The following is a 16,851-nucleotide window of genomic DNA, read 5'->3' as shown; positions in this document are numbered from 1 at the left end:
CTGAGACACCAGGGTATGCTATCTGAACAGTCCATTGTTTCATCACAGGAGACTTTCTCAAGGGGATGTCTTAGGCTGTGGGAGGTGTTCTCATATACCTGGACCCAATCCATGCAAGGATGGCTAACCGAGTACCAATTTTATAACAAGATAGGCATGCACGTCTGGTAAGTGCATTTTCTAAGTGTGGTGATGTGAACACTTTGGTATACATTGAAGATACTTATGGTGGTGGAAATTTTTGGATGATGCACCATTGGACTGCACAGACTTTTTTTTGATTGTGACATTGCAACGGTTAGAGGCTATTTTTATCACTATAACTTAGTGTTACACACACACACACACCTATATATATCTATATATAGATATCTATATATATATATATATATATATATATATATATATATATATATATATATATATACACACACACACACACACATCTCTATCTATATATATATACAGTTTTTTGTGTTTTGAGCCATAGCACAGAAAGGTCAACACAATTTTGTATATAAAACTGTAAAGTCAATACCATAGTAATAAAATAATATTACCTGTTGGCTCAAAAAATGACTGGATATGGATATCATCGGTCAGGCCAACTTGACACAGTTCATCCCAAAATTTACTGCCTTGCTCTTCCGATGCTGTTTGGGTTCCCACGCTTGCATATGTGATGTTATGTTGTGGAGATTTTATTCTGTGGAAAATAAAATGTATGGTTTACAGCATAAATCATCCAGTATGATATTTCCATAAATAGTTTTAATGTATTATCTCTCACCATTTCACTACCACCAAATGTACACATGGAAAATAGGATCACAGAATAAAAATGTGGGAATTTATGCCTATGACAATTTTGCTCAAAACAGTTACAAGATAATGAACCCATTAGCTATTTTCAAAAAGAAGACACAGAATACAAAGATCGGTAACAGTCTGAATATGTGTGCAGACAACTGGGTTACTGGAAGTTGTACACATAAGAATATAGTAACATGAAGTAAAACTCTAACCAAAGCCATTTGTGTTTGAGAACGCCATTGACTGAGAAGTTATATACTGACACCCACAGGAGGACTGAACACTGGCAAACAAATACTTTAGGGCCATCCAGGTATAACTCCTACTACTCCCAGCATACCTCAGTTTGCAGAAAAGCAGTAACAAAACGTGATCAAAAACAGAGGGGTGGCACCGTCCTTAACACTCTATTTTACACACCTTCTCCTCCTACAATAACTTTCTGGAAACGTTTAGTAAATTCTAATCTGCCCCTATATCAAACTGACTATGCCAATAGAGGATGCCCCTGTAAATTTCACAAAATTTGGTCCTGCTGGTGTTAGATAATGCATCCATCACCACCATGGCGGATGATAGGAGGACTTAGAATTGTATGTAGTTATTTGCTGTGTTTTCTCTTACTTGTAACTTCCTTGTTCTTATGGTCTTTACATCTGACTGCATTTGTTTAAGCCTTGCATGTCCTGTACCCCCCCCCCCCCCATGGGGTTGGCATTCTAATCATGTGACCTCTGTGATTGGCAGTTACATGATCGGAAATCCTACGACTGCAAGTATGCATCGGGAGCTTTCTGGCCTCCACTGTAACTGCAGGGAGTGCAGTCTCAGCACAAAAAACTGTTTACGTAGGGGCACATATATGTGGCCTCTCAGCGTTAAAGCCAACCCCTGCTGAGAGGCCGCATTTAAGCATACCTCTGGTGGGAAGAGGTTGAATCATTATGACTGGGACGACCACAAGAGCTCAACAGAGGGTCGGACAAAACCGCAAATCATGCCAACAGACCCACATACTGTAACGACAGGCCGAGGTAGATTCAAAGAGCAGCCTGTAATAGCTTACACCCGAAACTGAAATTAGAGCAGATTAGAACATCCACCCGATAGCACACAAACGTGAACAAAAGCCCCAGTGGGAGCCTTGCAAATTTGAGAAACAGATGCTTGATGCTGAAAAGCTCATGAAGCCCAAACAACCCAGGTAGAATGTGAAGGGAAGGAGGAAATCCTAACTTTCAGTCTATAGTCCTTAATAATTTGTCTGATCCAACTAAGAATAGTGAAGCAAGAGCCAGGGAGACCCTTGCGGAAACTTTCAGAAAGCATGAAGAATAAATCCAATTTTCGAAAAGTGGCAGTAGCTGAGAGGTAAGCTCTCGCTGCGCACAGCACGTCTAGACAGTGGAGAGATTTTTGCTTCAGAGCAGGGCATAATGAAGAAAAGAGATTATAGAAAACCCAACCATCATCCCAAAAAGAGGGACTGGGTAGAGGAAAGCAAAAATGGAACTCCAATTGTACCAACACAGACATCAAAAACATATAAGCTAAACCAAACATTTTTTATTACCAAGTTAAAAAGCTAAAGGCATAACTGTATTGTACCCAACAGCCACAAGGGCAGTAAATTATCATAGAACAGTCCGCTGACAAGTATGACAAGTATACAGACATGTGGTGTCTTAAAGTGTTACTAAACCAAGGACCTGGTCTCTGACAGTACACAGTACATAGAAATGAAATTATTTAAGTAAATATAAACTGCTATATACCTTTTCTCATCAGCAGTTAGAGCAGTCTTGTGACTTCAGCAGAGCACTGGTTAAAGCTTGTAGGATTGTTCTTTCTGCTCTATGAGGACGTAAATCCCCTGGCCTTCTGTCTGGACAGTGCTGATTGGCCCTCTGTTGGTCACATACACTCTCCAAAGAAAAAAAAAAAACTTTTTTGCAATAAACACCAAGCTGAGGATGTGTATGCGACTACGGATTCAGTCTGTATCAGGTGGTATCAGGTGGTCATTTCAACAAGAGGCGGGGCAGAGAAGAAAGGATCAAAAAGCCTTTTACAGAATTCAGAGGATTAACCCCTTAGGTTCCACAGTGAGTATAACAAGCATGCTTTACTGCATATACAGACTGATTTTACTGTTGTGGGCTTAGTAACACTTTAATGACTGACATGATTTATGATCACATTGCTTCCTCAGAATCTATGCCAAAGTCTGAATTTGATGTCACTGATGATGCATTCTAAAGAAACAAACCAAGTAAATAAATAGCCAACAATAAAGAAGAATCAATTTTACAAAAAGGAAATAGTAGCTCAACCCCAAAATATGAGAAGAATGCAGAGGAGGATTTGGGAAATGCTCCAAAAACTGATGTGATGTATGTGTGACCCTGGACCTCACAACAAACCTGACAACAAAGGTCCGCTTCTGGTAATCTCCACCTGTGGCAAAGGGCTTGAGAGATCTCTGAATTGGGAGCAGATTCCCCAGCATCCAGACACTGATGACTGAGAAAGCATGCTTTCCTTAAAGTGGCACAACTTCTGGTGCCTCCTTGATGGTTGACGTAATCTACCGCTGTGGCACTGACCAACTGTATATCCCAAGATCCAGGATATTGATTGGAAGGTGAGTCTCCTCAGGTGACCACTGCACTGAGAAGGTATTCAGGACTATTCTCTAGCCGGACATGCTGGCATCTGTCATGAGAACAATCCCTGACTGCAGAGAAAAAGGTTTCCCTGATTCCAGCTGTTGAACAGCAAAAAGCAGATCTGCCCACTGTGATGAGGAAGGTTAAAAGTGAGAAAGCATCAAATGGGGAGGAGACAGAACGCAAAAACACCAGCCTGTAGCTCCTGGAAACAGCACTCTAAATAAGGCATCTAAGATACGCTGGAATCATAGGCCTAGAAGACCAATAAATGTTGCTCACACTTTCAGAAGTAGGGGCACCACCATCATTGTCATTCATTTACTACTACAAGGCAGAAGGCAAAGGGTCCACCTAACTACAGACAGAACAATCCATAAGGAATGAGCTGGGATTCCAGGCCATACATAGTTCAGACAGAAATGGTCTGATAAACTGTCACAGATACAACTACAAGCTGCATGGCAAGGCCCACCAGGGCAAAGATATTCTCCACAGGGACTGAGAGGGTCTTGTTAAATGGAGAAAACAGCTGGGTCTACCAGGAGAATTGCCCACTTCCATGCAAAAAAGTTCCTCAATGGGAGAACATTCAAGGGAAGAAGACAAATCTTCTCCAGGTGCAACCAATCACTATGGGGGACAGGCTCGACCAGTGTGTAAACCAGTCAAGAAAGTTGTTAGCTAGTATAGGGAATTATAGGGACACCATATTGAACAACCTGCTTTAATTCTAAAAAGCAGCATACCACTTCAATTGGCTTAACAATAGTTTCTTAAGCTTTGAACAGATTTCCGTAGCAGGTGTATCAGCCTGATCAATTGAGGAAACATCAGCTGAGGATACTCCCTCCTCCAGTACCATGTTTGCCTCAAGGACAAAGTCAAAGACTGAAGGGACATAGCTGTGACCCCTGTAGTCTAAGACCTCACCAAGGCTAGAAATTTTGCCCATAAACTGGAAGGATGAGTGTAGGCATGGCCAAAAAGGCAGCTCAAAGACCAGAAGGCAGAGGGTCAGAACAGGGCAGCCATTAGATGAGAGGATATCAGGCCCCTGAAACCAATGTACTACTCCTAACAGAGCTAAAAGCTTAGCATGAGCTGGTCCCACATCCCCCAACAGGAGGCGGCAGGGTACAGTACCCCACAATTTATCCAAGGAGTCCACTGATCCAGCTGTATTGATAGTTACAGTGGCTATGATGTACCCAAGTGATAAAGGAATCATCGGGGAATAAATCATCCAGTGAGAGTAAAAACACTCCATAAAAGAAGGTGGGCTCTCAGAGAAAAAAGGCCCATCACCTAAGGACACCAGCAAAAAACAGGCTAGCTGGGAGTGGGAGGAGTTATAAAAGGGATGTCTCTGCAGCCAGTATCCATCACCTGAAGGTAGCTGCACACAACCCAGCCATAATGATTTAAAAAAGTCTGTTTCCAATAACCTAAAGGTAGCTGCATATAACTCAGTCGCAGTGATTTAAAGAAGTCTGTATCCTGTACCATGCAATCAGGAAATCCCCATTTTCCTTCTCATTCACTGAGTGACACAGGCATTCATTAATTGATGGGACTTCCAAAAGCAATGCAACTGAAGGGTGGACAAAAGCCACACACAAAAGACCATACACTTGAGCAATTATCTTCATGGGCCACCTAAGAAAAAAAGCAGGTTGCCCTTATGGGAGGACCATCTGGAATGACGTCCAAATACCTCAGATCATGCCAAGTCATGAGGAAGCTATATGAGAGACACCCTCTACAAAAGTCCCAATCAAAGAGTGAAAAGCCAGCAGTCTGTGGAATGAGAAAGCAAACTTGGAGACCTGCTCCTTGATTGTGGGCCAACTGCAAGAATGCCAGAATCTATCTCCTTGCAGAAATTAAATTTCCCAGCTTTGAGCATTGTGAAGATCACCAATTCTGAGAAGCTTCTTTTCCTAAGGACCTGGGATTCAACAGTCATGCTGGAAAAGTCAGCAATTATGCAGCAGGGATTTAAACTGGTCCCTGAGACAAAAAAAACAAGATATTCTGGATGAATCTACAAAGCATTAACCATCAGTCTGGCTAGGTTGGAGTAGTATATACGCCTGGGACATTGCAGAGAAATGAGGATCACTAGAATTCCTTCCATCTTGATCCTGCAGAGCAGACAAGGAAGGAGTTTCAGGGCTGAGAAGGAGTACATCAGGTTGTACTCATCACACAAAGACACCAGAGCATCCACTGCTTCCACCAGAGACAAACCAATTCAGTTTGTTGTTGACTCAAAAGGCCAGGAGTCTAAATCTAGCATCCCCCTCCTGTGACATAGGTCCAGCAACTCCTCTGGGTGTAGAGACCGTTTCCCCAAAACTAAATGCTGGCAGCTGAGGTTGTCTGCTTGCCAATTGTTCAATTCAAGTAGGTAAACACAAAGGTCCTATTTCTGTGTTTCAGTATGTACCGAACTTCTTAACTAAAAGCTCTACTTTAAATATGTCTAATAATCCATATTTAAATGGAAAATTTAAAAAGCCTGGTCAGCAACTGAGAGGGAAAAAAATAAAAAGGTATGCTTATTAAAATGCTTTTAGTGAGAAATTGTGTCATTAATCAGCATTTCTATGCAGTGTTCAATTAAGAAGAAACCATTTGCTTGGTATTACTGCCTTCTCCACTGCACGTTTATCAAGCTGTCAGATATGGTTTGTCACTGTCACCACACCAGCCTGGGACACGACTTGCTTCACTGAAGCCAAGACAAGATTACCCATCAAGAATAGCATGTCGTGAGGAAAAAAATAAACAATCATTTTACAGAACAAGATAAATCAACAGGTCTCAAAATATAATAGGTTACTTTATGTGCTAGATGGAAATTAATTGGATCTTTTATTGCTTGGACAGTCTTCAGAGCACAGCAATGTGGGAAAGCAGCACATTCCACAAAAACGATTATGACCAGGTGGGTGCTGGCAAGAATAAGCAGGCCCTGCTGGGTACATGGTACGGTGGATGTGTGCAGACCCAGTTAACGTTAGACCTCTGACTCTGTAATGGAAAATAACTGCTGCAGGAAGAGAGGAAAAAAAAAAGCCTAAACACACAGCAGGCGTAGTGAGAGATACTCAGGAGTGTAAGAATTTGGCCAGCTGGATATTTACAGGCTCCAGTCAAAACATCCAGAACTAAATATGTCTACTGTTACTACATTTTATGTAATGTTCACAATAGGTCAGGGATACTCAACCTCTTATACTGGTGATCAAATTGGGATCCCACTGCCAACATGATTCTGTTCTGCTAACAAGCAGTACCAACAGCAAGACCATGAACACAGTTGTAGGGTCTTAGTCTCTCAATACCAAGAAATACTTTTACTCCAAGTACCAAAAACCAATTCTCTTTAATGATCATTGAACACAGGATTCAAAGACAACTGGAACACCTAAAAGCAGTCCAACACAACTAAACAAATCAATAACAAATCAATAAAGGAGAGGCCATATACCAAGTATTTGTGAAAATACACACACACACACACACACACTAATAAAAAGGAATGACAAAGGGAAAAAAGTATTGAATACATGAAGGGAGGTGCAAAAAGTAATGGGAAGCCAAGACACCAGTTGAAATCTATCTGTAATTAGAAAGCAATCTTGCACCTTGTCAGTGCAAATTAATATCAGTTGGTTCCGCCTCAACTGATGGCCTAAAAAAAGGTGTCTCATTACCAATGTGTCACAAAAGAAACATCTCATGATGGGTAAAAGCAACAGCTCTCTCAAGACCTTTGCAACCTTATTGTTGCAAAACATACTGATAGCATTGGTCAAAGAAGGATTTCTAAACTTCTGAAAGTTCCAGTGAACACTGTTGGGGCCATAATCCAGAAGTGGAAAGAACATCATATCACCATAAACTGGCCACAACCAGGTGCTCCACGCAAGATTTCTGACAGAGGAGTGAAAAGAATTATCAAAAATTGTCCAAGAGCCAAGGACCACTTGTGGAGAGCTTCAGAAAGACCTGGAATTAGCTGGTGCATTTTTGTCAAAGAAAACAATAAGTAATGCACTCAACCGCCATGGCCTGCATGCATGCTCACCATGCAAGGCTTAAATGCTGAAGAAAAAGCATGTTGAAGCTTTTAAAGTTTGCTGCGCAACATTTAGACAAGCCTGTGAAATACTGGGAGAATATAGTCTGGTCAGATGACACCAAAATGGCACTGCATATCACCCCAAAAACACCATACCAACAGTGAGGTTTGGAGGTGAGAACATCATGATGTTTTCAGCATATGGTACTGGCAAACTTCATATTGAAGGAAGGATGAATGGAAAAATGTACCAAGAGATTCTTAATAAAAATCTGTTGCCATCTACCAGGATGATGAAGATGAAACAAGGTTGGACATTTGATCCCAGCAAGACAATGATCCCAAACATAAAGCCAAGGAAACTCCCACTTGGTTTCAAAGAAAGGAAATAAAGCTGTTAAAATGGCCCAGCCAATCACCTGAGTCAAATCCAAAAGAAAATCTATGGAAAGAACTAAAGATTAGAGTTCATAAAAGAGGCCCACGGAACCTTCAAGATATGAAAACTGTTTGTCTGGAAGAATGGGCCAATGCATGCGACTAGTTTCTTCATACTGGAGGCATCTTGAAGCTGTCATCACCGAAGTATTAAATAAATTTCAGTTAGCGTGTTCAATACCTTTTCCCTGTGTCATTCGATTTTATTACACATAACCTAATTTCTGAACTTATTTGTTTTGGTTGCTTTGTATCTATGGACTGCATAGGTTGTTACCAACATGTGGTAAAAATTTCATGTGAATTGCACCTTTAGAAATATATTTACTGAGAAAAATGGTGACGTGTTGAACATTAGATCAGGTGTTCCAATCGCCTCCATGGCCCCAGGTGTAAAAAAATCAAGTAAGTCGGCATGCAGACTGCTTATACAAACATTTGTGAAAGAATGGGTCGCTCTCAGGAACGCCGTGAATTCAAGCGTGGTACTGTGATAGGTTGCCCCCAGTGCAACAAGTCAATCCGTGAAATTTCCTTGCTACAAAAATATTCTACGGTCAACTGTTAGTTGTATTAACAAAGTGGAAGCAATCGGGAACAACAGCAACTTAGCCACGAAGTGGTAGGCCAAATAAAAATGACAGCGGGGACAGTGCAGAAGTTGCCAACTGTCTGCAGAGTGATTAGAGACCCCCTAACTTTCTGTGGCCTTCAGATTAGCACAACAGTGCGTAAAGCGCTTCATGGAATGGATTTCCATGGCCGAGCAGCCGCATCAAAGCTTTAAATCACCAAGTGCAATGCAAAGCCTTGGATGCAGTGGTGCAAAACACACCGCCAGCGTTTTACAGTGTGACAAATCACGCTTCTCAGGCCGTCGATCCAATGGATGTGCCTGGGTTGGCGGCTGCCAGGAGAATGGTACTTGCCTGACTACATTGCACCAAGTGTAAAGTTCGGTGAAGGGGGGATTATGGTGTGGCGGCGTTCTTCAGGGGTTGGGCTTGGTTCCAGTGAAGGGAACTCTTAAGGCGTCAGCATACCAAGACATTTTGGACAATTTCATGATCTCAACTTTCTGGGAACAGTTTGGGGATGGCCCCTTCCTGTTCCAATATGACTGTGCATCATTGCACAAAGCAAGGTCCAGAAAGACATGCATGAGCGAGTCAGTGCCTGACCTCACAAATGTGCTTCTGGAAGAATGGTCAAACATTCCCATAGACACACTCCTAAACCTTGTGGACAGCCTTCCCAGAAGATTTGAAGCTGTTCTAGCTACAAAGGGTGGGCCAACTCAATACTAAACCCTACGGTCTAAGACTGGGATGCCATTAACCACTTTCCCACCGCCCTATAGCATGCACAAAATCATGTACATATACGCGATTTGCATTTCCAAGTAGAGGACGTGCGCACTGCCCTACCCGTGCTGCTATTGGTGGCTAGGGATGTCAATCACCAGATCCCAGCCGGCAATTCCAGGCCGGCGCTCAGCGATCGTCGGGTAAAGCTGACAGGGGAGATCAGTGTGTAAACAACACAGGTCTCTCTCGGCAGCATGGACATGCTGTTTTGCTGTGCAGAGACATACAAAACAGCATGTTTCCCTAGTACAACAGCACACAGTAAACCACACACAGCACAGTCAACCCTTTGATCACCACAGATCAGAGGGGGCTCAGTTAAGGATTCGGGTGGGTGCTGAACCTTGAGCCTGTAGAACCACTTCAATGCTTTATTAAAAGGGGACAATGCTGGATCAACAGAGCGAATTACCCACTTCTTAAGTAAAGGGCTCCTCAAATGACTGCAAAACGCTTAAGAAGTGTAAACAGCTTTATCTTGAGTTTATAAGTTTCCATACAGAATGTTTATAGGTGGCAGCAAAAACTAACCGGAGGGGCATCGTGTGTCTCTTCAGATGTGAAGCAATGGCAGGAAGGTGCAACCAAATACTGAATAGCAGAACGAAGTGAGCAGACGGGCATGTACAATAGTATGTGCAATAGTCTACGTACTGACGCAGCACTTTGATCCCTCAACATTTTCAATTTTACAAAAAAAAAGTAAATGAAAGACGGGTATAATAACCATCCCCATAGATCCAGTAAGAGTAGCTAACAGGGCCTACTCAGAGTATGTCTCAAAAGACTGGGACACACGAGAAGTTGTGCCACAGCCCTGGAAAGAATTATGTGGCTAAAACAGTACAGAAAGATCTAGAAAACTATAAATTGCAGAGCCCAGTGCCTAAAGGTCACATTTTAGGTAGGTCCCACAATCGTCCAGTCTAGAGGGGTATTAGTACCCCCTCCCAAAATATTGCTGAGGGTATACCAATCTGGATAACTGTATAAAGAGTCCAGATTAAGCCACATTTATAGAAGTCTTGATTGAAGATGAATTCTAGAAAGAGTCTCATTAAACTTTTCAGTTACATACGAAAAATACTGCTCTACTACTAAACTAATATCACGAGTCTCAAACTGAGACAAATCAAACGAACACTTGTTTTTTATATTACCACATTCCCAACATTGTGTCAAGATTCATATCACAATACATTGCAGATCTCGTATTTACAAGTTTGAGAATTTTCTAATACTTTTTTTTCTTCTGGGCAAAATAATCTCCCAACCCATCCTGGCCAAAAAGGACAAGTTCACACCTATGAATGTGCACAAACACATGTTGTAACAAGTTAGTCCATTCAGTTTCTATGGGTCTTTAAAGTATATGTAAAAGCTTTATATTTGCTCCCAGTTTTTCTGTTAAACTTTATATGCATTCTGTAATATTTTACTTTTGATAAGTTAAAAAAAATAACCTGTTGATCATGCCAGAGTCCAGTAAGGTGACAACACTGAAGAGTGCACAGAAAGTTCTCAAGCAGTGTTATGAGGAAGGTGTCGAACACCTACTTCCTATGTGTTGTAGAAGGGGAGAGGGGAAGGTGTTCTGTAGTTCTAACACACTTCCTGTCCAAAGGCGACAATACATTACACTTTAATAAAGTTCAAAGCACTAAAATCGTAACTGATCTATTTTTGGCTAATGCAGCAAATAATGATGCACGTGTAGTCACATCTGTGTTGTAGTACACATACTGCTAGCAGTAGCATGGCCAGGCCGGGCAATGTACTAGTACAGGGGTGAGCAAACTGCGGCTCTCCAGCTGTTGTAGGACTACAAATTCTATCATGCCTTTGCAAGTCATAGCTGTAACTGTCAGTTTTGTAATGTTGCAATGCCTCATGGGAAATGTAGTTCCACAACAGCTAGAGAGCCGCAGTTTGCCCCCTGTACTAGTACATCGCTCAGCACATATGCACTACCACGCCCCCATGGGGCGCAATCCTGTGACCCCTGTGTCTGGGAGACACAGCAAATCATGCTGCTTGTTATTCAACTGCTGTGAGCGGCAAGGGTATCATGTGATCGCTATGATTGGTCAAAGCAATCACATGATTACAATGCAAGCAAAACAGTCAAGAATGGTTTCCATTCATGACTGCTTGCTTAGTGCTGTGATTGGCCCACAGCTATCACATGGTACTAGACACCCTATACCATGTGATTAGCTGTAGCCAATCACAGCATGTCAACAGAAAGCAAGCTGTCATGAACGGAAAGCAATTAATGGCAGTTAACTATTGCTTATAACAGTGAACATCATTGTTTTAAGCAATAACAGTGCAAACATTTTTTTACAAATTTTATGTAAATTTTTTACTTTGCCAAAAAAACACACACACAAAAAAAAAAGATTTACAACTTCAAAAAAATTTCGCCATGCCTCTTAGCAATCAGGATTAATAAATTTTCAAATACAAATACCGCCACTTGCCTACTGGGCACTTTTACCCCCTTCCTGCCCAGGCCAATTTTCAGCATTCAGCGCTGTCGCACTTTCAATGATAATTGCGTGGTCATGCAATTATGTACATATGAAATTATCAATTTTTTTCACACAAATAGAGCTTTCTTTTGGTGGTATTTACTTTCTGCTGGGTGTTTTATTTTTTGCGCTATAAACAAAAAAAAGAGCAAAAAATGTGAAGAGAGAAAAAAAAGTTTTTCTTTGTTTCTATTATAAAATTTTGCAAACAGGTAATTTTTCTCCATCACTGATGTGCGTTGATGAGGCTGCACTGATAGGCACCACTGATGGGCACTTATAGGCAACACTGATGAGGTGGCACGGATAGGCGGCACTGATGGGTGCCACTGCAGGGCACAGGTGGGTGGCACTAATCATCAGTGCCCTGATGATCAGTGCCGATCCCTTCGCTGACAATTTCCAGTTCTCAGCAGTACTTTCCTCACACTGACAGCGTGAGGAAAGTGCAGCTGGTAACCGGCAACTGTATTTACCAGGTGATCTGCTGTGTCATTGGACACAGCTGATCACGTGGTAAAAGGTTGCCATGATTGGCCGTTTACCATATCACGTGATCACCTGTGTCCTTAGGGCACAGTGATCACCGGCAGCACCATGTGGGCGCAGGGGGGGCGCGTGTTCTGGAATGACGTCGTCCCAGAATTACACAATTGCGCTGTAGCCGTCCTTTGGCTATAGCACAGATGGGAACTGGTTAAAGCATAACTTTCACACAGACGACAGAATATACACCAATTTGGGTTATTTTTAACAAAGAATTGTAGTAATTCATTTTCGGCATGAATTTCTAAAGGTTATTTGTAAAAAATCGAGAAACAAAAATGTGTATTTTTTTCAAAATTTTCAGAATTTTTTTGTTTATATAGCAGAAAATAAAAAAAAAACCCAGTGGTGAATAGCTGCCTCTCACCCGCCGTACTGGAAAATGCCAGAGGGGCAGGAGCTCTCTTGTTCTGGGAAGACATCAAATGACATTGTCCTGCTCTAGGCATGCAGCATGGAGACTGGTGGTGCACGGTGACCCTTGGACACAGCAGATCTAGGCTCTTAACCATATGATCAGCTGTGTCCAATCACAGCTGATCACATGTAAACAGGAAATGACAGGTATTGGCAGTCCTCTCCTCACACTGTGAGTGGCAATCCACAGAGGGGACATCTACACTGATAATCAGGGCACAGCTCATCAGTGCCCTGATTGTCAGTGCAGACCCATCATTGCCCCCTATCAGTGCACATCATTGCCTATCAGTGCCTCCTCATCAGTGTTGCCTATCAGTGCCTCCTCGTCAGTGTTGCCTAACAGTACCCATCAGTGCAGCCTCATCAGCGCACATCAGTGAAGGAGAAAATTACTTATTTGCAAAATGTTATAACAAAAACTTTTTTGAAAAAATTTTTTGGTCTTTTTTGGTTTGTTTAGCAAAAAATAAAAAAAAAACCCAGCGGTGGTTAAATACCACCAAAAGAAAACTATTTGTCATAAAAAATGATAAAAATTGTGTTTGGGTACAGTGTTGCATGACCACGCAATAGTCAAAGTGTGAGAGCACTGGAAGCTGAAAATTGACCTGGGCAGGAAGAGGGTGAAAATCCCAGTAGGTTAATGGTTAAATACCACCAGAAGAAAGCTGTATTTGTGTGAAAATAAGAATAAACTTTTCATTTGGGTACAGTGTTGCATGACCATGCAAATTAAAAGTTAAGTTTAAGTTGCCAGTTAAAGTAGCACAGTGCTGAACAGCAAACAATGGACTGGTCATGAAGGGGGTAAAACGTTCAGAAGGTCAAGTGGTTAAAGAATCAGTAAACACTCTTGTGATACTGTTGTGATTCATCATTTTCCACCGTAAACAAATCCCAATTAGTAATATACAATTACAAGCTTTGGTCCAGAGAGTTTTATGCTTTCATTCTTGGAATATTACACCATTTGAAAAATATGAATGCATATATTTGTAAATGAAATCTTTACTGCCATGAGGTTCCCGCCATTTCCTCTGAATTCCTGTTGTACTTTAAATAGCCAGGACAATTAGCTGGCGATTTCCCCAAGTGTTCCACAAAATACTAGGGGATTCAGTGTGGCAAGGGAGGCAACATTCCTAACTAATTTGTGTACAAGATCTGAGATGTACCACATCTGCTGCTATCCTAAGAATAGGGAACTTTATAAGGTTTTTCTTCATGATACAAAAAATGGAGATATAGGAAAAATTTGAGTCTCTCCCCCCCTGAGCATTTATTGCATAAGAGAATTTAATAGATGGCCGAGTATAATACAGATATTTTAGAGACCAGGCTAAATGGAAAATATTCAACTATAATTATGAATTTTTGGCAATTTATATATTTTGGGTTAAAGTACAACTAAATGCAAACTTTTTTTTTTAGTTTTGGATAGAGTGGAGATGGATTAGAACCCCTGTCAGCTTGTATTGCTGTCTGTGACTCCATTAAGGAGATTCTCCCTCTCCAAATGTAATAGAGAGGAAATCATCCAATGAAGACACTAGTTCTGGTGACCAGGGGTCCCCAAGGAAGTCCCTTAATTTGCAGGGATTTCCTCTCACTGTTTGGCTATGGGGCAGGAAAATTGTTGACACATATGGTGAATAAATTCTCAAAGGGGTTATAACCATCCCTTGATCTATCCAAAATGAAAATAAAGCTTTTGCCTATAGGTTTACTTTAGGTATATTATAATGCCTCTCCTGATTTTCTGACTTGGTAAACATACCGAATGAAAATGTATTCTATACATATTATATATTACTATGATAGGTATGCAGAATTTGTATTTGGCAGGCTAGTTCTAGATGGTTGTGGTAAATGATGAACCCATTATTAGAACAGCATGCTAATCACTCCCTGCTTAACCACCTCAATACTACCATATTGTACTACAAATATTGGAGAGCTAGACATGTTATTCTGGTGCGCGGTTTCAAAACAGTGCTTTGGCTTCATCAGACAGTGCAGTCACTGGGAATATGCACAGCAGAACAAAATGCTTCTAGACTAAAATAGTGTGCATGGACACATAGGATAACACTATCTGCTTCCAGAAGCAGAACAAAAAAACGCTCAACAGCTGCTGCAAGGAGTGTTTTTTTTTTTGTTTTGTTTTTTTCAAAAGCTAGTGTGCATGGAGCTGGCAAATAAGGTCTGTTCAAACATTTCTGATAATAAACCTTGAACTAGCAACCCTATTGATAAAGATATAGAACTCATTGCTGAATATTAAACCATTTGCCACTAAAATTTCCCTTCAGTTTATGAAAGGTCATAATGAAAGTTAAAAGGAGGAAAGAAACCAAGTCAAGTAGACAAACTGGTTAATTAACCACTTGCTGACCACCCCGTAGACGTTACTGCTACAGGGAGGCCACTCTGCACAAAATCATGAATACATATGCGTGATTTTGAATTTCCAGGTGGGGGGCAGGCGCCATCCTACCTGCGCTGTCAGTTGCTCCTGTAGATGTCAATCACTGGGTCCCGTCCAGCGATGCACTGCCAGGACTCCGTGATCAGCAGAGCAGCTGACAGGAGAGAGATCTGTGAGTGGAAACACAGATCTCTCTCCTATCAGCAGGGACATGCTGGTTTTTATCTCTCTGCAAAGCAGGAAGTTAAAAGCCAGCACACCCCACACACTTCACAGTACACATTTTAATGACCCCCTAACACACAGTTTTCCCTTTGATTGCCTCAGATGTTAACCACTTCCTGTCCAGTGTCATAGTACAGTGTCTGTGCTTTTTTTTTTTATTAGCACTGATCACTGTAATAGTGTCACTGGAGATGTCAGTGGCAGTTAGTCAATTACCACCCAATGTCAGAACGCCCGCCATACTATTGCAGCACTGCTATAAGTCGATGATGATGATCACCACCATTATATATAGCCATTGGCAGACACTACAACTTTCACAAAAATCAATTCGTATATACGTAATATACACTTTTTTGTTGCCGAAGACATTTAACAGAATACATTTTGGCCTAAATTTATGAAGACATTTTTTTTTTTTATTGGATATGTTTTATAGCAAAAATGATGATCAGATACCACCAAAAGAAAGCTCCATTTGTGTGAAAAAGAAATTGATATAAATTTAATTAGTGTGCAGCGTTGCAGGACAGCGAAACTGCCAGTTAAAATAGAACGGCACCGTATCACAAAAAAATAGCCTGGTCATGAAGGCGGGTAAATCTTTCAGAAGGCTGGTGGTTAAAATTAGCAAAAAAACAAGTTCTACAAAGAAAAGGTAAAACATGTTACGATATTATGTGCTTACTGACTGCATCACCTAGTACGTGATCTCACCCTTCCAGGCAGGGGGTGTGTCACTATAACTTTTGAGAAGACCAATAAAACACATCTTATGATTTTTTTTTTTTTTACCAAAAATATGAAGCAGAATACATTCTGACCTAAATTTATGAAGAAATTAGATTTTTTAAAAATTTTTATTAGGTTTTATAGCAGATACTAAACAAATGGTGTTTTTTTTTCCAAAAACAATTTGGGTCTTTTTTCGTTTACGTAATACAAATTAAAAACCCAATTGTGATCAAATATCACCAAAAGAAAGCTCTATTTGTGTGAAAAAATGACATATTTCATTTGGGTACAGCGTTGCATTACCAAGTAATTATCAGTTAAAGTAACGCAGTGCAAATGACAAAAAATGCCCTGGTCAGGAAGAGGGTAAAATTTTCTGGAGGGCAAATGGAAAAAGAATACGTAAACCCAACATTTTATATTCTTGATATTTGTCTGCTGTACCATGAACATTTATGATAACGTATCCTGTTATCTTTGTATGTGCTCTTTGTATTGGTTCCTTGCGTGAAACCATTGGTGTTCCTGCCAGTCACCCTGCCACCTAATAAAAAACTGACCATACTAGGCATGAGAGCACAAA

At 41.0% G+C, this 16,851-nt stretch overlaps 1 protein-coding gene across 1 annotated transcript in view; it reads right to left on the bottom strand.

Moving 5' to 3' along the window:
• The window catches only part of LOC149465893 (histone-lysine N-methyltransferase 2C-like), a 280,655-nt gene that overhangs the window by 235,600 nt on the left and 28,204 nt on the right, over positions 1 to 16,851 (bottom strand). The window contains exon 3 of the mRNA XM_089673215.1: positions 561 to 706. Within this exon, the coding sequence (XP_089529341.1) occupies positions 561 to 706 (146 nt within the window). The remainder of the gene's footprint in view (positions 1 to 560; positions 707 to 16,851) is intronic.

The sequence above is a fragment of the Staurois parvus genome, unplaced genomic scaffold (genome assembly GCF_062004578.1).
Source record: "Staurois parvus isolate SC_StPar_1 unplaced genomic scaffold, SC_StPar_1.0 ptg000136l, whole genome shotgun sequence".
Taxonomy (NCBI): domain Eukaryota; kingdom Metazoa; phylum Chordata; class Amphibia; order Anura; family Ranidae; genus Staurois; species Staurois parvus.
The sequence above is the reverse complement of the archived record's forward strand: the minus strand, read 5'-3'. Positions and strand labels throughout refer to the sequence as shown.